This window comes from Diachasmimorpha longicaudata, chromosome 13, assembly GCF_034640455.1.
Source record: "Diachasmimorpha longicaudata isolate KC_UGA_2023 chromosome 13, iyDiaLong2, whole genome shotgun sequence".
NCBI classification, from domain to species: domain Eukaryota; kingdom Metazoa; phylum Arthropoda; class Insecta; order Hymenoptera; family Braconidae; genus Diachasmimorpha; species Diachasmimorpha longicaudata.
The window spans coordinates 1949664-1972857 of record NC_087237.1 but is presented as its reverse complement, the minus strand read 5'-3'; the positions used below and the strand labels follow the sequence as shown (position 1 = coordinate 1972857).

The 23194-nt window shown below is 40.5% G+C and overlaps 4 protein-coding genes and 1 long non-coding RNA gene across 8 annotated transcripts; 2 read left to right on the top strand and 3 right to left on the bottom strand.

The window, feature by feature from the left end:
* Positions 1 to 16: 16 nt before the first annotated feature.
* Positions 17 to 3424, top strand: LOC135168587 (ATP synthase lipid-binding protein, mitochondrial). 2 transcript variants are annotated; one of them, XM_064132933.1, is made up of 5 exons: positions 17 to 149; positions 655 to 736; positions 851 to 952; positions 1601 to 1706; positions 2403 to 3424. In XM_064132933.1, the coding sequence occupies exons 2-5, from the start codon at positions 692 to 694 to the stop codon at positions 2564 to 2566; spliced, it is 417 nt and encodes a 138-aa protein (XP_063989003.1). In that variant the 5' UTR covers positions 17 to 149; positions 655 to 691; the 3' UTR covers positions 2567 to 3424. The 2 variants fall into 2 exon arrangements, with proteins under 2 accessions (XP_063989003.1, XP_063989005.1); XM_064132935.1 differs by lacking the exon at positions 2403 to 3424 and adding an exon at positions 1817 to 1995.
* Positions 2886 to 5489, bottom strand: LOC135168576 (transcriptional adapter 3-B). Its single transcript, XM_064132917.1, has one exon. It carries the CDS (start codon positions 5182 to 5184, stop codon positions 3796 to 3798), a length of 1389 nt encoding a protein of 462 aa, XP_063988987.1. The 5' UTR covers positions 5185 to 5489; the 3' UTR covers positions 2886 to 3795.
* A 2655-nt stretch (positions 5490 to 8144) lies between these two features.
* On the bottom strand, positions 8145 to 9298 carry LOC135168586 (uncharacterized). Its single transcript, XM_064132932.1, has 2 exons — positions 9250 to 9298; positions 8145 to 9118 (listed from the first exon to the last, which is right to left on the bottom strand). The coding sequence occupies exon 2, from the start codon at positions 8719 to 8721 to the stop codon at positions 8155 to 8157; it is 567 nt and encodes a 188-aa protein (XP_063989002.1). The 5' UTR covers positions 8722 to 9118; positions 9250 to 9298; the 3' UTR covers positions 8145 to 8154.
* Positions 9299 to 9936: 638 nt separating this feature from the next.
* On the top strand, positions 9937 to 13373 carry LOC135168588 (uncharacterized). The gene is made up of 3 exons (XR_010300058.1): positions 9937 to 10069; positions 12754 to 13034; positions 13244 to 13373. It is a non-coding gene; the product is annotated as an uncharacterized LOC135168588 (long non-coding RNA).
* LOC135168581 (trypsin-like) lies at positions 10051 to 15479 on the bottom strand. Of its 3 annotated transcripts, none has more exons than XM_064132924.1 (4): positions 15338 to 15479; positions 14840 to 15204; positions 14527 to 14751; positions 10051 to 12831 (listed from the first exon to the last, which is right to left on the bottom strand). In XM_064132924.1, exons 1-4 carry the CDS (start codon positions 15429 to 15431, stop codon positions 12781 to 12783), a joined length of 735 nt encoding a protein of 244 aa, XP_063988994.1. In that variant the 5' UTR covers positions 15432 to 15479; the 3' UTR covers positions 10051 to 12780. The 3 variants fall into 3 exon arrangements, with proteins under 3 accessions (XP_063988994.1, XP_063988993.1, XP_063988995.1); XM_064132923.1 differs by lacking the exon at positions 10051 to 12831 and adding an exon at positions 13451 to 14354; XM_064132925.1 differs by lacking the exon at positions 10051 to 12831 and adding an exon at positions 14318 to 14457.
* Between the last annotated feature and the right edge of the window lie 7715 nt (positions 15480 to 23194).

Below are 23194 nucleotides of genomic sequence, written 5' to 3'. Positions count from 1 at the left end.
GTTCTGTGTGGCTTCGACGATAGGCTAACTCAACGCCCCTCCGTTCACTCCCTCACTCACGAATTCAACATTCCAAAGGCCGGGTCTCGCCTCACCTCTTCCTCGACACTGCTCTTCGGTAAGTCCATAGCGCCCCGCTGTCCTGGCAAGTGAGTACAATAATAAGGGATAATCAGATTTATAATTGCAAAGCATTAACAGTTAATTGTGTGGCCCTTCAATGAATGATTAATGGGGATTATCAATTCTGACGTGTGATAAACAGTAAAAAAACGAAAATTCAGTACAAGTTGGTGCCGCGTTTAACGGAAACGACGAGACACGGGGGGGAAATTCGGCCATTTTATGGTGTTGCCGACAATTCGTACGTTCGTACTCTTGAACTGAACTTCACAGACTCTGGGTATGACCCTGATTGCACCCTCAGTCGCAATGTCGAAGCATTTTTTCAGTCAATAATCTGCCGTCAATGGGTCCCCTCGAGAATTTCAGTTTTTTTTTGTGTTACGTAACCACTTCGGTTGAAGAACCATTGGATTTAGGGGCCATTGGGGATATCAATGTTGAGACCTCCTCACGCGCAGTCCGACTTTTCACATAAAATATTCTCAAATTTATCGATACTTAATCAATTTTTATTCTCGATATTTGCAGATATTCGAGTCATCAGACATCACCAATCAACGTCAAAATGTTCGCCTGCACTCGATTTATTGCCCCAGTCGCCAGGTCGGCTGTAAGTACTCAAAATTCATCCATTTTAGTATTTCACTGAGGCTAACCTCTTCTCCATTACATAATCTTGTGTCTAATATTCATGACATTCACGTGGTTTTAATGGCTCTTCCAGATTGTCGCTAGTAGCAAAACCTACTTGCGTCCCCTCAGCAGTGCTGTGATCAGCCAAAGCCAGAGCCTCCAAGAGAGCCAAAGACAGACTCCAGTATGTTTGGTGAGTTTACTCACATGAGAACAATTGCATAATGATAGCACGAGTGTTATATAATGAGTGTCACTTCGGGATTTCCTTTATTATCGATGAGATTTATTTTTATATCTTATGACTGGGGACTCGATTTTTGGGGGAAATGAAAGAGCAAATTCAACTCTCAGGTAATTTAAAAAATTGATTGGAGTTGGCGATACACCAAATGGATGGCAATGTCTCTCTCAAGTCGGTGAAGTTCACTCGGGGGGGAATCTATTCTCATGAATACCCTTCTCCAAAAAGTACAGACAAATTTCTGATTTTTCTCATTCATCTATGATTTGCAGTTTTATCAGGTACTTAACCAATAATTTATGCAGAAGTCTCTTTGAATTCCATGTTCAAGTTATAGTTATTATATATTACATAATGATATATGAAGAAAATTGAGAAAGCTCGGCTCATATCAGGTTCAAAGTGAATTGGAGATTCATCGATGCAAGTTTGAGGAGAAATATTGGTATAACTTTCCATTAAATAGTGAGATACATAGACGCGGATTTTTGCTAAAAAATTATCCAACATCGTTAAAAACCCTTTTTTCCAATAAATAATTCTATATGGAGACTTGTCGACACTTCTAACTATTCTGTCTTTTTTTTGTCACTTCAGTCGCCAGTCATCCGCAACTTCCAGACCTCAGCTGTCAGCCGTGACATTGACTCGGCTGCCAAATTCATTGGCGCTGGCGCTGCCACAGTTGGAGTCGCTGGATCTGGTGAGCTAATCCATGATATTTAGACAATTCCAAACTCTATATTCGTAATAAATTTTCAGTCTAAAATATAATCTAACCTCACTTATTCGATCCGAATCCTGAAATTACAGGCATCGGCATTGGTCTTGTCTTTGGCTCCTTGATAATAGGTTATGCACGCAATCCATCCCTCAAGAATCAAGTGTTTACCTATGCCATCCTTGGATTTGCCCTCTCCGAAGCCATGGGCCTCTTTTGTATCATGATTGCGTTCCTTTTACTGTTTGCCATGTAGTTATCCCTTGAGTTATCCACGTTTATCCCTTCCTTCAAGTTAGCCATCACCATTCATTCATTTGATTTTGAATTTAGTAATGGAATTGGAAAATTGAAGAAGTTAATTTTACTTGAAAAAATATCAGTTACCTTGAAAAATTACCTAGAATTTATAGAAGGAAAGGACATTCATGTGACTATTTGACAACTCGAATGGATTGATTTACAAAATTATTTGATTTTCTATTTATTTTTCCTCGATTGATGAATGTTCTTTCCCGATCAATGGCAATCGATTTGTCCGTCCAATTGTTAATGCTCAGTCAAGTGAAATAAACTAATTCCATTCTCCGTATCCACTGCAGAATATTCGATAAAAGTATTACAATTGAATATCGAATAAAGCTAAGAAATTAATTGATAATTTATTCGACTCTCTAGGTGCTGGAATTGGATCGGTATTCGGCTCACTGATCATCGGTTATGCCAGGAATCCATCCCTGAAGCAGCAGCTTTTCTCATACGCCATTTTGGGCTTCGCTCTGTCCGAGGCTATGGGTCTTTTCTGTCTCATGATGGCTTTCTTGTTGCTGTTCGCCTTCTAAGCCGTAAAATCGACATCCTCCATAACGATTTACCGATAGTTTTAGTGCGTCACTGCCAAGGCAGCGTACATTCTCGCTTGAAAAAATAGTAAGAATGCTGCTGTCTGTGGTCCACGGGAGCCCATGAAATTATTAAAGATGCCGTTGTGAATTTTTACCTCAAATAACTAAGAATCAATAGTCAATGACCTCATTGACCTGACGAAATTGGTTCGTTCGGGACTCGAGATGGTCCAGCTGATGTGTTATTTCTTCTCATTTAACGCATTGAGAACATCAAAACGAGGCTGTAACACACTGAATTTAATAAATGATAAAAAATAACATCGATGCCACCATCATTGACGATTTATTTAAAATCATAATGTTGCCGTCACGTTCACCGCTCCAACCACTTCCGAGCCTCACAAGCTCGTAATCATTTCATGGCCTACCGAATGAATGAAAAGAAAAAATCATGTAGCGTAACTCACGATTGTTATTAAAGTAAAACAAAAAAATTAAACAACATGAAAACTGAATTGTCATTGTATTGAGAGAATCGAAAATAGGTTTATGAAAATTGTTCTGTAATGTAACAGTAATCAATTTTAAAGACAGCCTCACTACTATTATTAGCCCATACAAATACCAAAGTTTATCAGAAGTATCGAAGCAATACTAATATTCTCATGTATCGGCACCGATTCCACCTTGGATGAATTTTTTTTTTTTGAGATCAAATGAAACTTCTCGCGGTTTTGTTACTCGAAAAGACTCATTGTTGAAAAACTTGCCCGTGCGCACGATTATTCTCTACGGTAACTCTTTGCGAGGAATCTGTACAGTGATTATCGAATAAATATTCATGTCGTGAAATTAATGCTGTTATATGAACAGTTGATTGAATTAATCCTTTGAAGAGTTATGCACTGGTTTTTATGACATGCACAATAGGACATTCGTCAACGACGTATTAAATTTTTAATTAAACGAAAGTTTGAGCTTTGCAATAAAAAAAAAGTAAAATGTATTGGGAATGTAAAATATTTCTTTAAGACGGAGAAACCATCGAGATACCGTCTATGTAGTGATCGAATCAATTTTAATAATGGCAGACAAAATTACAGAGGCAACAATCTTCATTAACTTGCTCATACAATAATTTTATTCCGATAATTTTTTTTATACAATCAGTTCACAAATGAATTCCTCCATATAGTCTTTAATAAATCAGAATCAGTGCCGAATTACGAAGCCAAATTAACGGCATGATTGACAGGTTCACCGATGCTATTGGACGGTAGTCCATTGAGTTGTTGAAGAAGTCCCTCTCTCTCCCTTAGGCAGCTCCAGGCTTTCTCTTGTTCCTTCCTCGTGAGGGGTGCCTTTCTCTGCTTCGATAGAATCAATTTTTTATAGTGATCAACGACCTCGTTATCAGCAACGCTGATTTTTCTTTTAAGTGCCTGACGTTTGCTCTCCTCCTGGGCTAGATTCAGAAGTCTTTTCAATTGTGTAACATTATGACTAGACAGTGCCATGAGGTCCTGCTGACACCTCTTGATCTCTGCAAGAATCTCGTCGTCCTCCTGATTCTTTCTGTTTACATCGGGCTCGAGGATTCCCTGTTCCACTAACTCCTTGTGCATTCTCAACTCCAAATTCATAGAATTTTGTATGGATAAATCCCTAAGTACCGGTGGATCCCCATCTCGGAATAATTTGTTATCACTGTTGTTATTGGCAACGTAAACATTTTCCTCCAACAAAGCAGAGACCAGTCTCTGTGTCAGTGGTCCAGCCAGGCCATTGACTTTCTTATCAGCCTTGGCGAGTAATCCTGAGATATCGGATCGTGCCTTCTTCTTGTCTCGGTTGGCATTGCCAGCGTCCTCTTCCTGGAGCAGATCACTGTGCGCCCAGACGTAACTGTAGTGTCTACCCAGAGGTGGAATTTTTTTGAAATCTCCAATGTCTGCGTGAGAGGCAATTAGCTCCTCGAGGAGTTTAATGTCATCTGGCATGATATCAGAGCAGTAAGGATCCACCGAGGCCCAGAATTTATTGGTTGTGTCGTTTTTAGGCAGCAGGAGCTTTGGTATATCCGTTTTGGAGCTCTCGACTCTCACTATCTCGTGGGGATTGGGAACAATTTGATTGGAAGAAGTACCAGTTGACTTTGCTTTGAATAATTTAGCTGGTAATGGTGACTGTGTCTTGATATTTATGTCTTTGGTCCTCGATTTTTCATCGCGTATTTTCTTGTCAAAGGGCGACAGTCCCTTTCCACTCTTTGATCTTTTATCTCGTCTCTCCTCAGCTGACGAGAGACAGGAGATCTCCTCCTGGAGCATTCGATTTCTCACAACTACAGATGACAGAAGTGTCTCAAGCTCCAGCTGCAGTGTATCGAGATCTTCCATTCCCACACCTTCATCCACTGACCGTTGCAGGATACTCGTGTACCTCGGTAATAATTTATTGTTGTCACACAGTTTTATCACTGGCAGGGCTGAAGACATCTCTGGAGAGTCCGCACTTGTCTCAGAACTTTGAACTGGTGTCTGAACTTTATTGACACTCTCACGCACTTTAATCGGAGTCTTTTTAGTCGTCAATTTACCTTTGCCTGACATTATTTATTAGAAACAATCCCTTTGCGACTGCACTGGGCAATTCAGACGGATTTTGTAAATTTGAGGTTATCTACCAGTTACTATGGTGATATTGACGAAGAGTTTTTGAAATTTGGCGAGATTTTTTGGGGGATTCTTAAAATGGCATCACTCTTGAGCACTTCTCAGGTGTTTTTGACAATCGCATGGTAGTATTTGGAGGGCTAGTTTGGTAATTATTTGGAGAAAATAAGGTACTGCTGCTTTACTATGGCCGTTGTTGATGTGCACAAATGTGGACAAACAGGGAGTCAACGAGGATTGACTGAAGTAGAGGCGCAGTTCTGGGGGTTTGAGTGACGCCAGCGGCATCCTAGTACCTCACCCCAGAAGAGGCGGGGCGCCACACGCCATGTTCTGTCGCGTAGACCGCTACTTATCATATAGGGTCCCTATGACTTCCATGTTATTACTAGGTTTTGCCTCTTGCGTTCAAATATTGTACTTAATAATTTAATAACTTTTGAGAAAAGGTCAAACCTTTGTATTATTTTTAAATACTCGTGAAGATAAAAAACACAGCCTTTTGAAATGGTTAGTTTCAGAAACTTATGAGTGGAAACAACTAATATGACGTAGTTCAAGCCTCTAAAATAAAACATTCTTTGTATAATTTTTTGTAATAGTTTCCATCAAACCGTTCAAGTCGTAAAACCTTTTCTTGGAGACAGTCTAATTTCGCCGAGAGAAACTCAAGTATTTTCTCTCTCTCTTTAAAATCCACATGTGAGGCCCCTTTGTTAGAATAATGTAGCCCCGGAGTCAAGGCTAAGTAAGCCCAGAGGATCCTGGGGGTGTAGAGCCAACCCCCTAACTGAGCTCAAGGCCACGATTGGTCCCCTACTCCTTATTGTGGAACAGGGCCCTTCGTCCTGATACTTAGGATAAATATTGGAGGGAGATTGTAAGATCAGATCGATTTTAGACGTGGAAAAGTTCAGTTTAAGTCTACAACCTAATAATAAAAGTTTCATTATGATAATCCCATACATTGGTGTTTGTGTTCAATAATTTAATTTAAAATTTCCGCACTTGTGAAACGTAACAGCTGGCATGGAGATATGAGAGGTCTCAGATAAAAACGTCAGCCGACTCAACAATTTCTCAGTAGCAGTGCCGCTACGAGTCACCAAAATGTTGAAAAAATAAATTGTTAACACTTTTTTTCAATGAAAATTTGCACGACAAAAGAGGCCAGCAAGTCAGATTGGAGTGCAATCATCAGATGGTAACGTAGAAGATTTTTACCAACCGAGCAAAAGGCAGGAAATTTTAAATAATTTGAAATTGAAAATTTGAATTTAACTTGTTTATTGTACAATAAAACTTACAATTATCAAAAACTCTCTTCTCTGTAAATTGACGACCTCTGTTGAATGAATCGTGAACGAGTTTCAGAAGAGTGTCGAAATTTCTTCAATTTTAGATTTATATTTTGTTTTTGCATAATCATCTTCATTTCCAATTTTCCCACCATCTTTTCCAATTTATCTAGAAGAAGACAAAAAAAATGAAACATCCTTTTCTTCTACAACGATCTAATAAATAATTTTTTGTATTAAAGATATCGATCCTATAGATTCAATTACTGTAAAGCTCCAATTTTGCTATTAAATTGCGTGAGAAAGTATAAAAAATGGACAATGATCAGATCATTCAAGAGAAATTCTTCACAAAATTAATATTTTCAAGATGGGCTCGTTATAAATAAACCTTTGCATCTTATTTTAAATTAACAAATACGAAAAATGATTGATAATTCAAATTTTCAATTAAATTTTGTTTTGAGTAATGATGTTAAATGTCGTAGAGGAATTTTTCATTAGAAATGTAATCAACAAAGAGGATAGACCAAAGTAGAGGCTCAGTTCTGGGGGTTTGACTGACGCCAGTTTCTCCACGTTACCGACACGATTTCACCCCCGAGGAGACGGGGCGCCACGAGTCCTACTGGGGTATCTGCATATCGGCCAAGCGGGGGGGCTCCGTTCGTACTTGTTCAACTGTACAAATGATCAACTGTACACAGAATTTTTAGACGGTGAGAGCACTGCTGTGTAGGGATTCAACTGTCGAGAGACAAAGCTAGGCTGTACATGTGGACCCAGCGCCACATGTACAGTCTAGCTTTTTAGAATTTTAGAATTTTCAAACGGTGCTCTTACCGTTTGAAAATTCTGTGTACAGTTGATCATTTGTACAGTTGAACAAGTACGAACGGAGCCCCCCCGCTTGGCCGATATGCAGATACCCCAGTAGGACTCGTGGCGCCCCGTCTCCTCGGGGGTGAAATCGTGTCGGTAACGTGGAGAAACTGGCGTCAGTCAAACCCCCAGAACTGAGCCTCTACTTTGGTCTATCCTCTTTGGTAATCAATTTCCTGATCCTACTCCTGACTGACAAACCACTTCGAAATCGGGAATACTTCAATGCCGATAGTCCCATCGAAGTCCAATGTGAGGCGTGAGTAATCGTTGGCCGTAAGTGCCGATTACTGTTTTATTAGCAGCATACAGTTTAAGATCGGATTGGGTGAGCTGACGACTCCAGGATCTTGGGACTATGGATATCACAGGCCCTAAGTCGATGAGGAATCTTTGGTCATTAGATTTATCACAGACGAATACACGAAATTCTTTGATCGTGGCATTGTTGTTTGAGTCTGAGCTGCCGCAGGTCGTCTGCACCAACGACAGCTCTAGTTTAAATGCTGATTGAAAGGTATGTTGGATCGCGCACACGGAGGAAAACATTGTCTAGCCCTGTCCCCAAAACGCCTATGGTAGAAGCACAGTCCACCCTGGTTTTGTGGTGCAGGTGTGCCGGCACGTGAGCGAGAGTGCGAACGTGACCTGCAAGAGAGCTTGTCCAACTTGGAGGACAACTGGTGAAAGCTCTGGGTTAAGGACTTGATCGACCTCTCAATTGAAGTCAACCTCTGGTCCGTGGTGCTACGTTCTGCAACGCTGCAATGGTAACTGCCAGCTGCCATGACCTGAGCATTGGGGAGGCCAAGCTGAGCCTCAGACACAATAGGCTGATAGTTTGCCGCCATGACATAGCCGCCAGAGCTATTCTCCAGGGCGTCCTCAACAGCTTCTGCGAGTTGATCAAGCTATCTTGGGCAGCTTTAAGGATCCTACTCACCAGCTCAGGGAACGAAGCCAACCAACAGTTACGAAGAAGCTCTTCAGATGCTCTGTTGCCAGCAAGGATCCTCATTTCCCTGAGAAGTTGACTAGGCATGCGATTCCCAAGGGGAAGCTCTATCAATAATTTATATAACTGTCGGTCAACCGAGTCACTGAAGTGTTTGACAAGATTTGTTTTAAACCAGGAGTACTTATCTATTGATGGTGGTGCCTGAGGAGGTCGGCCATCTCTGGCAACGACTGCCTGGTACATCGTGTTGTCGTTCCTGATATTTCTTAAGGCGAACTGAGCCTCGATGTGGATGAACCAGTTGTCTGGGTCAGTGGTCCACAATTCCGGCAGCATCAGCCTGCGAGACTGCTAGGATGCGTGCGTCATTATCGACCTGAGCACTGTAGTAAGGATACCCCGGTGGAGAATAGTTTATGAAGCCTGGCAGTGCGTCGGCGTTGTTAGGCACCACAGGCGGATATTTGGGAGCAACAGGTGAGACACTGCCAGGCATCGCTTGACTTGGTTGCTGCTGCTGTTGTTGCTGGTCCAATTGCTGATGCGTCAATTGTTGCTGTTGCAGTTGTTCCTGCGTTAGCTGGCATTGACGAGTGGGCGGCCGATCGAGCGTCATAACGAATACAAACGTGTGTAAGGTGGTACACGGGTGAATAAACGTTATACACTTGTGCAAACACAATTCTTCAAATCACGTCGGGGTCACCAATTATGGAGATATGAGGGGTCTCACCTAAAAACGAACACACACGTACATGAAACTGTCATATTTCTGTAAGATCTCTGACGGCAGTCTTAATTTTCGGATATGATTAGTTTATTTAATAATGAAAAAATGTTTTGATACACTAAATATTCACTCACAACATCATATCTTCAAACTCCCGTAACCCCCTAACTAATTCATTTTTTCGTTCATCTCTCTATACTCGATTGTCTCTACCTGAGACCCAAGCTGGCCCGTTTATTGTTTTAATACCCCACATATTTCCCCAAGGGTCGGTTTTGGGAAATTTGTCTCTATAGCTATTTATCTCTATGTTTATGTTGTCTTACTTTTATAACTATAATCCCTAATATTCGTTCTCTTTACAAATGTTCTAGAGGATCCTTACCCACCTCCCCAATTACCCTATTCAAAAAATATAATTCCCGGGGAGGCTGCAGTTGTACTTGTTCAACTTTACAGAGAATTTTCAAACGGTGAGAGCACCACTGTGCAGGGATTCAACTGTTGAGACAAAAACCTAGGCTGTACATGTGGACCCAGCGCTACATGTACAGCTTACCTTTTTGTCTCGACAGTTGAATCCCTGCACAGTGGTGCTCTCAACGTTTGAAAATTCTTTGTACAGTTGATCATTTGTACAGTTGAACAAGTACAAACGGAGCCTCCCCTAATTCCCACTGTTCAAAATCCCGCGGTCAAACGTCAGGATGACCAACAGGATGACCACGGTCAATCACCTTTGACCATCGTAACGAGAGCTCACGATCGATCTCGGGATCGTTACGATGGTCAGTACACCATCAGCTAGCATTCGGTAAAGACACGTTGTCTATTTTTACGGAATTCCAACGGGGAATTATTGGCAAGGATCCGGATAACCAACGGGGTTAGAACCGGGAATTATCTTTGGGTTTCATACAGTCCATTATAATAACGAATAACCTTTTTAACATCGTTGAGTGTATTTGTGTATATAAGTTTTAAATAATAAACTCGGTTCGTCATCACATACGCAGTGCATTGTTATTCGCCTCTCCGGAACTTCCTCACCCACCATCCCATCCGGCCCAAAAACATCCCCGGAACATCAATAAATTAAACACCCACATTTATTTAGCGAACGTAATTAAATTATGACTAATGACAGAGACTAATAACCATCGGCATTCATCAAAGATTTAATGAGCAAACGAATGGTGTTGGTTTTATTTCTTCCTCTCAATTAGAGGAGGAGAAATGAATTTTTGAATCCTGGGGGGTTATTGGATATACTCACTCGACGCCGCCGAGCCCTGATGCGCGTTAAGCGACATTTTTCAAAATCAATCCCTCCCCTCTTGATTGGGAGTAAGAAATGAAATCATCATCATTCGTAAATAATTTAATGAGCAATTGAATGACGTTGGTTTCATCCCTTGATCTTAATTAAAGCGGGCAATATCAATTTTTTAATTGAGGGCGAATCCGTTGTAATCGGCATTTGAAGGGAAAAGCTTTAACAGTATCCTACTAGTCGCAAAAAAACGATTTTTGAACAAATAAACTTATAGAATCGTTTGTACTTCGTTAGCAGGTTATTGTACATCTGTTTTTAACCCTTAAGAGTTGATTATTTTTTTTTAATTCATTAATCACAATAACCCGTGAAATTAGCCGACAAAATTTGGAAAAATTAATTATTTTGAGTTTTTTTTTTCATTCGATTCTAAATCGTTGGTAGAATCCAACTCTGTAATTATTATCGTTTAAGAGTGCATATTTTTTTATGAATAATATATTTTTCTCAATACCATTTGACATAGGCTCTCCCCTCCCCCCTTGTAGTATATTAGCCGACAAAGGTCAGAAAAATAGAGTGTCTCAATTTTGTCTTCTTACTATTAATGGCAAATCGTTTGTGGAATGTAAATATCAGTTTTTTATCGTTTAAGAACGAATTTTCCCCTTTTTACAATACTGGTTATGCTAATCATTTGTAAATCTCTGTTGCCGCCATTTGCTTTCCGAGCTCGTATACAGGGTGCTCCGTAAGTGGAGACCGATTGTGGACCAACATGTCTGGGGGTGATTCTGACTAGAGAAGTCCTTTTTCACTTTTCGATCGGACGCACCCCCGCTGAGATATGGGGGATCAGAAATTTAAACAATAATCCTCGATTATTTAATAAACTGATTAATTTACGCGATTTTCTTATTGGACATTTAATGTTTAAAATTAAACTCCCTGCAAAAAAATCTTTTTGACAAAATGTTGTAAACCCATTTGTTTACAAGATATTTGTCAAAAAGCATTTTTAGTAGAAAACGAGAATGCTTGCGCGCGCCGTTTCTGCATCCATTCTGACCATGCGACTTTTTTAACTTAGTCCACAATGGAGGCTCTTAGGAACACGAACGTTTTCGCCTTTTTGACTAAGGCGAAACTTCATTCATTTAATTGGCCAATGGGAAAGACCTTACGCGATTTCGACTCGGACGAACTTCATTTATGTGCTTATGCTTTCTTGAATAGGAATTCCGGAAATCACGGGCATCCCCCTTGGCATTCCGGAGATAATTGGTTAAATGTTAATTATCTCATGATGCAACAGGCCTACAGTATTTTGTCAAGAAATCTTTTTTATTGTAAATTGAATTTACAACAAGAAAGGTTTGTTGAAGGAGTGACTATGTTTTTTGCCGGGATTTAGGGGAATTGGGACAATTGGTGGTAGAAAATAATGTTTTATCACAAATGGTCCACTAAACCTATTGCTGATGTACTTTTATTAGGCGTGAGCCTTGTGTCCTGATTATACAAATTATTCCTCGTGGAAATTTATAACGTTGCGTATCTCAATAATAATCCGTTGAATTACTAACAGTCCGATGAATTTACAAAATAAGGTTTTAATAGATGATGTACTCAAAAAAAGCCGATGAACTTAAACGTTCCTTATAACATGTCTAAACGCCCGACTCTAGATTCTCGATAGGGACGTTAGATACAATTGATAGATAACAACTGCTCTGATTGAGTTTCCGTAACGAACTGAATGCTTTGAGGTTGTTCTGCGTGAACTGGCCCCGAATCTCAATGCCCTCAAGGTCGCCAGAATTTTCTCGATTGTTCTGATGCTAAACCTGGCGATTTTCTGTTTACGTTTCAAACAAGGTCTGTTAACAAAATATTGTAAAATGGCCTCTTACAAAGATAACTAACAATAAACAATGAATTCCGAAATTCACAGGGGATGGCTCGCGATTGTCGGGAAATCGGGAGCAATAAATGCATTCCCTTGATTATTAAGTGCACAACTAGATTTACGACCTTTTGTCACTAGACATTTTTTGAAAAGAATCAAATGTTCTACAATAAATGTCTGAAAAATTTGTCCGATATTTGTCGGAAACCATTGTTTATTGTTAATTATCTTTGTAAGAGGCTCTTGACCGTCCTTTTCACCCCCATCTCTCAGCAAGGGTGCGTCCGATCGAAAAGTGGAAAAGGACTTTTCGGGTTTGAATCACCCCCAGAACATGCTGGTCCAGAATCAGTCTTCACTTACAGATTCTTAAGCACCGCATAAGGTATGAAGGTATGATTTAGTCATACCTTAGCGCTGCAACAAGACACACATGCTTTGCACTCTTTGCAGGCGTTGTGGCAGATCGTCTTATCACATTCAAAAGTCACAATGTGCACAGTGTGGATACCCAGCTAAGAAGATGCGCTCCTGAAAGTTTCTCAAATAAAACAAAATCCTTAAACACTAGTACACAGAAGTGACAAATAGATTCAGTTTGATTGGTTTTGAGAGGGGAATGCATCGTAATTTTGATTATTTTCATCAGACAACTGGTTCATCAAAGCCAAGAGGAGGAAGACCACTGGCACTGGACGTATGCGTCACCTTAAGATCGTTCGTCGCAATTTCAAGTGAGTATTTATTATTTTATGCTTGGAAAAAAATTAAACAACGCTCAGCAGCTCCTACATTATTGGGAGGAACTCATGGCTGAGGATCAAATTGATTGGGTTGAAATGAAACGTCCAGAATTCATTAATTTATCGCTTATCAAATCCGATCACTCTCCTTCGTTTTCAATTGAGACAGTAGATTAATTGTGTTATTATTATCATTGTAGCAATGAATTCAGGGAGGGACTTCCAAAACCGAAAGCAGTCGCCACCAAATAAATGATTCTATAATGAGCATCTGTTTTACTTTAATAAAGATCATGAAATTTTGTAAAGCAAATATCGTAATTATTCATTCATCACGTTTCTGATTAGAAATATTTGAACAAAGTAAGATACTAAAGTAAGATAAGATTTGAACAAAGTAAGATAACTTTATTCTTTATTATTAATTTTTCTCAATATGCAAATACTGTAATAATGTCCAGATGCAGCGATAATAAACCACATTATCGCTAATTCTGAAATTTTTAGTATATTAGCCGAAATGGGGAATCCCCAAATCTATTAAACACTTTTAGTATTTATTGCTCTAATTCCCACCATTTACTTGGGTCGTTCATGTATTTAGGAGGGTCAATCATGTAACGCAGACCCTACGGCCCAAATAAGGCCCGACCATCCACCTTCATTTTATGGCCATACTTCTCCCACTCTATTCACGAATTTATGTGCAAATGCACATTTAATAGTCAGTTCAATTTTAGTCTCCAACGTTACAGCAACGGAACGAATCGGTCGCTATTTCAGTCTTAATCGAAGCACTGTAAATAGTCCGGTTATTGAATTCAAATTCCTCGCTTTTAAGTTAACCATCATTGTAAATCGATAAACTTGTGAAAGTGTCCTTTTTGTGTTTTTCTTATAAATAAATTATCACATAATAAATACGACTTGTGCTTATTTAACAACAACATAATCCAACCGTTTGATTCTTTATCCAAGAACAAACAATTTGAATGAATCATTTAACACCGAATAATAATGAGCTGATAATTGTCGATTATGTCCTGGAGATCACTGATAGGGCTAGTCAAGAGGCTGATCAATAGCAAATAATTTTTATGTACGACTGCCGATTCGATATCCCTGCAACCCCACTTGTCACTATCAGATTCAAGATAGGCCTTCAAATTCTTCCAGCATGCCAACAATATTCACAATCCAATCGAAATATTTAACGACATCCGTTAGAATTAAATAGTCTCGTTTGTTTGGTAATGCCGATATTATTCCACTAAGTCTGCCGTCGATTATGAAAGGGGAACCGCTGTCACCCTATTTCAAAAAGATTTATCAGATAAGCATTTTTTGCGATAAAGTTCTGAGGGTTTATATTAATTTCGTCCTTTTGTCCTTATGCAACAATTATCTGAAAAAACTTGGGACAACATAGGAGTCAATTTTATTAATACATTGAAATAGAGAAATGTTGTAGGTGTGTCCTTACCTCAGTCGAATTGACGGTTTCATTCCGGACACAAATTAGACCCTCTTGGACCCATCTTGCGCACGGTACGACCTTAAACGTGGCTTTTTTCATCGTTCCGTATGTATTGGGATCTGAAGATGTCGGTCCGGCTGCAAGCAGAACACCTTCTTCATCGAACTCGGGGGAAAAGAATGGTAACTTAATAATTTGTTGTGTAGGGCCTAGCTCTACAACTTCGTTTAACTGGAAAAATAAGGGCGTCTTTAGTCATCAAATCTGAGTTGATAACTTGCCTCATTGTCAATTTCCATGCTGAGAAGGGTTCACGTACCTCGAGAATGGCTATATCGAAAAGTGACCATGGATTTAATTCATGCTGAACGTTCCAGCCGTCGCCTCTATATATTCGTTTAACAGTGTAGTCGTTGCCCCGCTGACCAAGACTAGCAACCCCTGCTCTGACAAAGATCTGGTGCGGGCGCGCGTAGTAAGGGGATGCCATACCTTTTTTGTAGCAGACGGTACAGTGTGCAGCAGTCAGTACATGAGTTGGGGTAATGAGCGATCCGCTACAGAAGTTCGAGTTCAGGGATCCATTTCTGTTGTACACGGAACGGAGGAAGACATTTGATGGAAATTCTTCAATTAGGGCGTTTTCCGCATTAATCATTCTTGCTTGTCGTCGTGCCTCAGCATCTTTTTAGGGATAAAGGTTCATGAAAATCTATCTTATGTTTATTTGCAGTTTCATGTCAACACCTTTCATTCTGCAATCTAATAAATTGCAGCCTAATTGCAAAATAGAAGACTAACAGTTTTTAAACTTTACCTTTAACAGCATCGTAGAATATAAAACAGAAGTAGATCAAAGAAATTGTATTGAATTTTGCAAAAAACATGTTGGTCGCTGTGATAGGCAACATACTGAACAATGGATTACTAAAAGCCAGTTTTATATATCATTGGATGCCAGTGCCATAAGGCGAGAATTATATTGTAAAGTTTAGAAGCTTCAATATCTTTTGAAGTTTATCAAAAAAATTAGTACAATAAAGTTGACCATCATCAGCGATAACACATGTGTTTACAAATGAAGAATCTTCATATTGAGGATAAATTCGGGAACATATTGGGAAATAGTGACATTTTTTTGTAAAGTAAAATTGATACTGCAATATTTCTACTTTTGAAGTCTGGTTTAGTATACATGTAATGGCCCTGGCCACATAAGGCAGTCCGTATTCCTCGAACTGCATATTCTTTCGGTTTTATGATTCCACATAAAAGAGAAGATAATATTTTCTGAACGGTAAAATATCGAACGCATAAATTCCAATGATGTTTCGGCCATTTTTGTGACTGATGGTAAATTGATAGGGGGTATAAAATAATCAATAATAACTTTTGACGTCTGGCTTCGTTAAAAAGCAGAATTTTTCTATAATAAAAAATCCAGTTTTTCCCATTAATCCCATTCATCAGGTAATATTTTCTGAACCATGTGATGTAAATCACTTTTCATGCTGACCTAAAACACAGGAAAGTATATTCATGAATTTTGTTTTGTTTCCAATTGAATAGAAATAAAACATAACACGTTACACCTGGAAATTATGTTATTGTGAATGCGCAACTGCTCGTGGGATTATTTTGGCTCTTCAGCGCTCCAGGACGAGGAAATCGGTGCGTGACTAATTAGTGGTAACAATGATGGGACTCATGATGGTGTTATGGTGAGGAAAAATCTAATGATGAGGAATATTTAAGAACAGGTGGTGATGAAGTGACAAGCAATTGTGGTTCACTTCCTACTTTTGTCGCCTACTGATAAGGGAATACATTTTTTTCGGCGTGAAACACATAATCATTTCAGAGAAATTATGACGGCAAAGACGAGATCTAAATCGAATTAATGTTGGTGTTTTTCCAACAACTACTTATGTCAAAGTGTATTCCTATTTATAAAAGCAGAAGCACATAAATGAAGTTCGTCCGAGTCGAAATCGCGTAAGGTCTTTCCCATTGGCCGATTAAATGAATGAAGTTTCGCGTTAGTCGAAAAGGCGAAAACGTTCGTGTTTCTAAGAGCATCCATTGTGGACCAAGTTAAAAAAGTCGCATGGTCAGACTGCATGCAGAAAGGGCGCGCGTACCGCGCAGGCGTTCTCGTGCTATTTATGAAGGCCCCTGAAATGTATATATACTGGAAAAGGCGCTGAGGCGCTGGACGCGCGCCGAGAGAGAGGGCCGATGAAGGGGGCCACCTGTCTTTGTCTTACCGTCCGCTCCAAAAGTTTTCTTTCATGGTTTCGGTTGTGCGAGTTATAAAGTTTCGATATAATATTGGCATTAAATTCGCCTTTTCATTCAATGTATAAATATGTGTCTTACAAATTCCAGCTTATAACTGAAATAGAGTAAAATTTTATTCGTTCCCTGTGGGTTATTTATAATTGTCACGAGGAAAATCCTATGGAAAGATACAAAGAGTATATGTAATTCAATAGATCCTCCATTCGATTACTCAGATGTGGAGCTTAAATCGTCTGAGTCAATATTGCCCTCAGGACAGAAAATTTCAAATTTAGATATGCCCAACATAATTCCTGAAACAGAAAGTTGATGTTAGAATGTTATAGACTTTTATTTGAATACAAGAATTGATTCACCAGATTCAAAAATATGCCTCCAATTTATGATGCGTTCTTCTTGATCTTTCCAATACTGTTATTAAAAAAAAACATGCCAATGAAATTTTTCTAAGTAAAGATTCGTCCGGTAAAAATAAAGTTTTTCGCAAGAATCTATAAGCCTTAAGAGAATAAAAATAAATAGTATAAGCAAATTCCTTCATTTTATCCGTGTACCGAATTCGAGTTTTTGCTTTTCCACAATTGTTAACTTGATTTTTGAAAAGTTCTACTACATCATCAGAAAATCTTCTCAAGAGCTCTTTTTCTAAGAATTCAGAACAATTACCTTGTTTTTTAAGGACTTTTATGATTGAAGTCAAATTTGTCAGTTTCTTCTCTCTACGGCGGAGTTTTGATTGAAGTATTTTTATTCTTCTGCGAAGTGCTTCTTCTTTTTCCTTGTGAAATTTGATTATTCTATCAGTGTCCTAATAACAAGAAATGAAAATTAGTTTATGTCTGCACGTAACAAGGAGTGAGCAGAAGGTGTAGAAATATATATTTTACCCATGGTTTGTTGGTCATATAAAGATTGGGGGTCGATTCTGAACAAGATTTTTTGGCTGATGAATCATTCGTCATACTGGATGAATTTGGTACTTTTTTATTCCAATGTTATTTCACTATTACGAAAATATTATCCACGTTCGAAATTTCCTCAATTTTCTTTTTTTTTTAACTCTTTGTGGGCTTAACAATGTTCATAAACATAAACTTCTCAACGTGACTATACCGTGTGACGTTTCCCATGTACTGCACATGCGCAATGTGAATAGAGTGAGAGAGGTGGCCCCCTTATTCTCACTCGCACTGGCTCGTTTGCCGTACACGAGCCGGCATGGCAGTGCCTTTTCCAGTATATAGGGGGGGGCTCCGTTTGTACTTGTTCAACTGTACAAATGATCAACTGTACAGATAATTTTCAAACGGTGAGAGCACCACTGTGCAGGGATTCAACTGTCGAGACAAAAAGATAAGCTGCACATGTAGCGCTGGGTCCACATGTACAGCCTAGCTTTTTGTCTCGACAGTTGAATCACTGCACAGTGGTGCTCTCAACGTTTGAAAATTCTCTGTACAGTTGATCATTTGTACAGTTGAACAAGTACAAACGGAGCCCCTCCAGTATATACAGGGTGGTCCGATTAGGGGTGTCGATTCTGACCAGGCATGTTTTGGGGGTGATTCTGAGCAGAAAAGTCCTTTTCCACTTTTCGCTCGGACGCACCCCTGCAGAGATATGGGGGTGAAAAGAACGGCCAATGGGGCGCGAGCATTGTGGGGCACTCCGTCCGTGTGCCGCCGGTAAGCAGTGTGTGTGCTTCCCCTTCTCCTCGGCCGGACGTTCCATTCCGCTAGTGAGTGAGAGAGAGAGAGAGAGAGAGGGGGGGAAAAATATTTCAAGACAATCCTTTCGCGGGAGGGGGGGGGGGCTGGGGTGATTAAAAACCAATTATTATTTATATTAGTATTATTTATTAAAATACAAGATTCTGAAAACCACGGGCATCCCCCTTGGCATTCCGCAGCAAATTGTTTAAATATTAATTATCTCATTATGCAGGGGGCCTACAGTATTTTGTTAAGAGATCTTTTTTATTGCAAATTAAATTTACAACAAGAAAGGTCTCTTAACAAAATACTGTAGGCCCCCTGCATAATGAGATAATTAGTATTTAAACAATTTGCTGCGGAATGCCAAGGGGGATGCCCGTGGTTTTCAGAATCTTGTATTTTAATAAATAATACTAATATAAATAATAATTGGTTTTTAATCACCCCAGCCCCCCCCCCTCCCGCGAAAGGATTGTCTTGAAATATTTTTCCCCCCCTCTCTCTCTCTCTCTCTCTCTCTCACTCACTAGCGGAATGGAACGTCCGGCCGAGGAGAAGGGGAAGCACACACACTGCTTACCGGCGGCACACGGACGGAGTGCCCCACAATGCTCGCGCCCCATTGGCCGTTCTTTTCACCCCCATATCTCTGCAGGGGTGCGTCCGAGCGAAAAGTGGAAAAGGACTTTTCTGCTCAGAATCACCCCCAAAACATGCCTGGTCAGAATCGACACCCCTAATCGGACCACCCTGTATATATGTATTTCAGTGGGTTGGCTGGTTTTCAGGTGGCAGGTCCGATGCCCGTGGAGTGCTAAACCACTCTGCTACACAAGTGCGGGATTTTTAAATTGAATAAGTGAACACAAACACCAATGTATGGGATTATCATAATGAAACTTTTATTATTAGGTTGTAGACTTAAGGGACTTCCGCAGTATAGGTGGGGGAACATAGAGTGGGGGTAAAGATCAAAGGTTCCGACAGCTCGCGACAACTTGCGAAAAAACATACATCAAATATAAAAGAGTAAATGTATGCATAGAAATCAGTCTGATTTCTTTCCTTTCAGTTATTGGTGATGAATAAATTAATGCAAAACGTTTTTAGACAGTCTAAATTATTTACATGAATTTATTCATCTATTAAAATTTTCTGAATACATTTGACAACAACGTATTTTCGGCCGATGGAGTTGGTACGCTTGTCAGTCAAGATAGCCTATATCACAGCGGCGGGAGTGGTATTGTTTTGTTGCAGAGGTTATATTTGTTGAGTTTTAAATTAAAAAAAAAATCACTGTGATACATAATGGAGAAACGTGATAGTTTATCAAGATTGAGATATAAAGGAAAAATAATTAAAAAAACATGAAATTTATATTGTCCTATCCAGTGAATTCTGATGGAAGCCCCGAATATTTGAATGTCCCGCTACCGTACCACCCCGTCCACCACGCCGCGGAGCGATCCAACCTCCTCTCAACGTTGCCACGTTTGATGGTCATTTCCAAAGAGGATAGACCAAAGTAGAGTCTCAGTTCTGGGGGTTTGACTGACGCCAGTTTCTCCACGTTACCGACATGATTTCACCCCCGAAGAGACGGGGCGCCACGAGTCCTACTGGGGTATCAGCATATCGGCCAAGCAGGTAACGCTTCAGTAGCAGTCCCGCTGCCACGGGGACAAGTTGAGAGTGGAGATATAGGTCTCCGCGCCTTTGAAATGTTTCTTTATGATTTTTCAGCCATAATATGTCGTTTTTAGGTTCACAAAAATTAATTGAAAAGATCTATTTTTCCCGGTCAGGAGAGAAATATTTTCACCTGGCCAGTTAGTTAAGCATATACCAAGAGCTAAATAAAATATTTTAATTGCTATATTGGCGCACAGCGAGCGTCCTCAAATCGCATGCTGTGGACTCGAGTACGATCCTACTACGAATCTGGCGCCAGCCAAATTGTCCTAGCTATGATATTTCCAAAGATATATGCGAAAAACGGTGTGATCCCAAATGCGGACCATTCGCCCCACGCCCCGGCTAGGACACGCCACGCCGTAGCTAGGACAAAAACGGTCCGTTTTTGTCCTAGCTACGGACCGTTTTTCGCCCATATCTTTGGAAAAATCATAGCTAGGACAATTTGGCTGGCGCCATTGGATTCGTGAGACGATTTCCGATTTTTCTAGGGGTCCGGGAATTTTCTAAAGTCGATTTTTCTAGTTTTTCGCGTTTTTCTCGGCTCCTGGGCCTCCTAGAGCGAAATGGGTCCGGATTTGGGATCATACCGTTTTTCGCCCATATCTTTGGAAATATCATAGCTAGGACAATTTGGCTGGCGCCATTGGATTCGTGAGACGATTTCCGATTTTTCTAGGGGTCCGGGAATTTTCTAAAGTCGATTTTTTCGTTTTTCGCGTTTTTCTCGGCCCCTGGGCCTCCTAGAGCGAAATGGGTCCGGATTTGGGATCATACCGTTTTTCGCCCATATCTTTGGAAATATCATAGCTAGGACAATTTGGCTGGCGCCATTGGATTCGTGAGACGATTTCCGATTTTTCTAGGGGTCCGGGAATTTTCTAAAGTCGATTTTTCTAGTTTTTCGCGTTTTTCTCGGCTCCTGGGCCTCCTAGAGCGAAATGGGCCCGGATTTGGCATCATACCGTTTTTCGCCCATATCTTTGGAAATATCATAGCTAGGACAATTTGGCTGGCGCCATTGGATTCGTGAGACGATTTCCGATTTTTCTAGGGGTCCGGGAATTTTCTAAAGTCGATTTTTCTAGTTTTTCGCGTTTTTCTCGGCTCCTGGGCCTCCTAGAGCGAAATGGGTCCGGATTTGGGATCATACCGTTTTTCGCCCATATCTTTGGAAATATCATAGCTAGGACAATTTGGCTGGCGCCATTGGATTCGTGAGACGATTTCCGATTTTTCTAGGGGTCCGGGAATTTTCTAAAGTCGATTTTTCTAGTTTTTCGCGTTTTTCTCGGCTCCTGGGCCTCCTAGAGCGAAATGGGCCCGGATTTGGCATCATACCGTTTTTCGCCCATATCTTTGGAAATATCATAGCTAGGACAATTTGGCTGGCGCCGTTGGATTCGTGAGACGATTTCCGATTTTTCTAGGGGTCCGGGAATTTTCTAAAGTCGATTTTTCTAGTTTTTCGCGTTTTTCTCGGCTCCTGGGCCTCCTAGAGCGAAATGGGTCCGGATTTGGGATCATACCGTTTTTCGCCCATATCTTTGGAAATATCATAGCTAGGACAATTTGGCTGGCGCCATTGGATTCGTGAGACGATTTCCGATTTTTCTAGGGGTCCGGGAATTTTCTAAAGTCGATTTTTCTAGTTTTTCGCGTTTTTCTCGGCTCCTGGGCCTCCTAGAGCGAAATGGGCCCGGATTTGGCATCATACCGTTTTTCGCCCATATCTTTGGAAATATCATAGCTAGGACAATTTGGCTGGCGCCATTGGATTCGTGAGACGATTTCCGATTTTTCTAGGGGTCCGGGAATTTTCTAAAGTCGATTTTTTCGTTTTTCGCGTTTTTCTCGGCCCCTGGGCCTCCTAGAGCGAAATGGGCCCGGATTTGGCATCATACCGTTTTTCGCCCATATCTTTGGAAATATCATAGCTAGGGCAATTTGGCTGGCGCCATTGGATTCGTGAGACGATTTCCGATTTTTCTAGGGGTCCGGGAATTTTCTAAAGTCGATTTTTTCGTTTTTCGCGTTTTTCTCGGCCCCTGGGCCTCCTAGAGCGAAATGGGCCCGGATTTGGCATCATACCGTTTTTCGCCCATATCTTTGGAAATATCATAGCTAGGACAATTTGGCTGGCGCCATTGGATTCGTGAGACGATTTCCGATTTTTCTAGGGGTCCGGGAATTTTCTAAAGCCGATTTTTTCGTTTTTCGCGTTTTTCTCGGCTCCTGGGCCTCCTAGAGCAAAATGGGCCCGGATTTCGGATCATACCGTTTTTCGCCCATATCTTTGGAAATATCATAGCTAGGACAATTTGGCTGGCGCCATTGGATTCGTGAGACGATTTCCGATTTTTCTAGGGGTCCGGGAATTTTCCAAAGTCGATTTTTTCGTTTTTCGCGTTTTTCTCGGCCCATGGGCCTCCTAGAGCGAAATGGGCCCGGATTTGGCATCATACCGTTTTTCGCCCATAGCTTTAGAAATATCATAGCTAGGATAATTTGGCTGGCGCCAGATTCGTGGTAGGATCGAACTCGAGTCCACAGCATGCGATTTGAGGACGCTCGCTGTGCGCCAATATAGCAATTAAAATATTTTATTTAGCTCTTGGTACATGCTTAACTAACTGGCCAGGTGAAAATATTTCTCTCCTGACCAGGAAAAATAGATCTTTTACATTAATTTTTGTAAACCTAAAAACGACATATTATGGCTGAAAAATCATAAAGAAACATTTCAAAGGCGCAGAAACCTATATCTCCACTCTCGACTTGTCCCCGTGGCAGCGGGACTGCTACTGAGGCGTTACCGGCTTGGCCGATATGCTGATACCCCAGTAGGACTCGTGGCGCCCCGTCTCTTCGGGGGTGAAATCATGTCGGTAACGTGGAGAAACTGGCGTCAGTCAAACCCCCAGAACTGAGCCTCTACTTTGGTCTATCCTCTTTGGTCA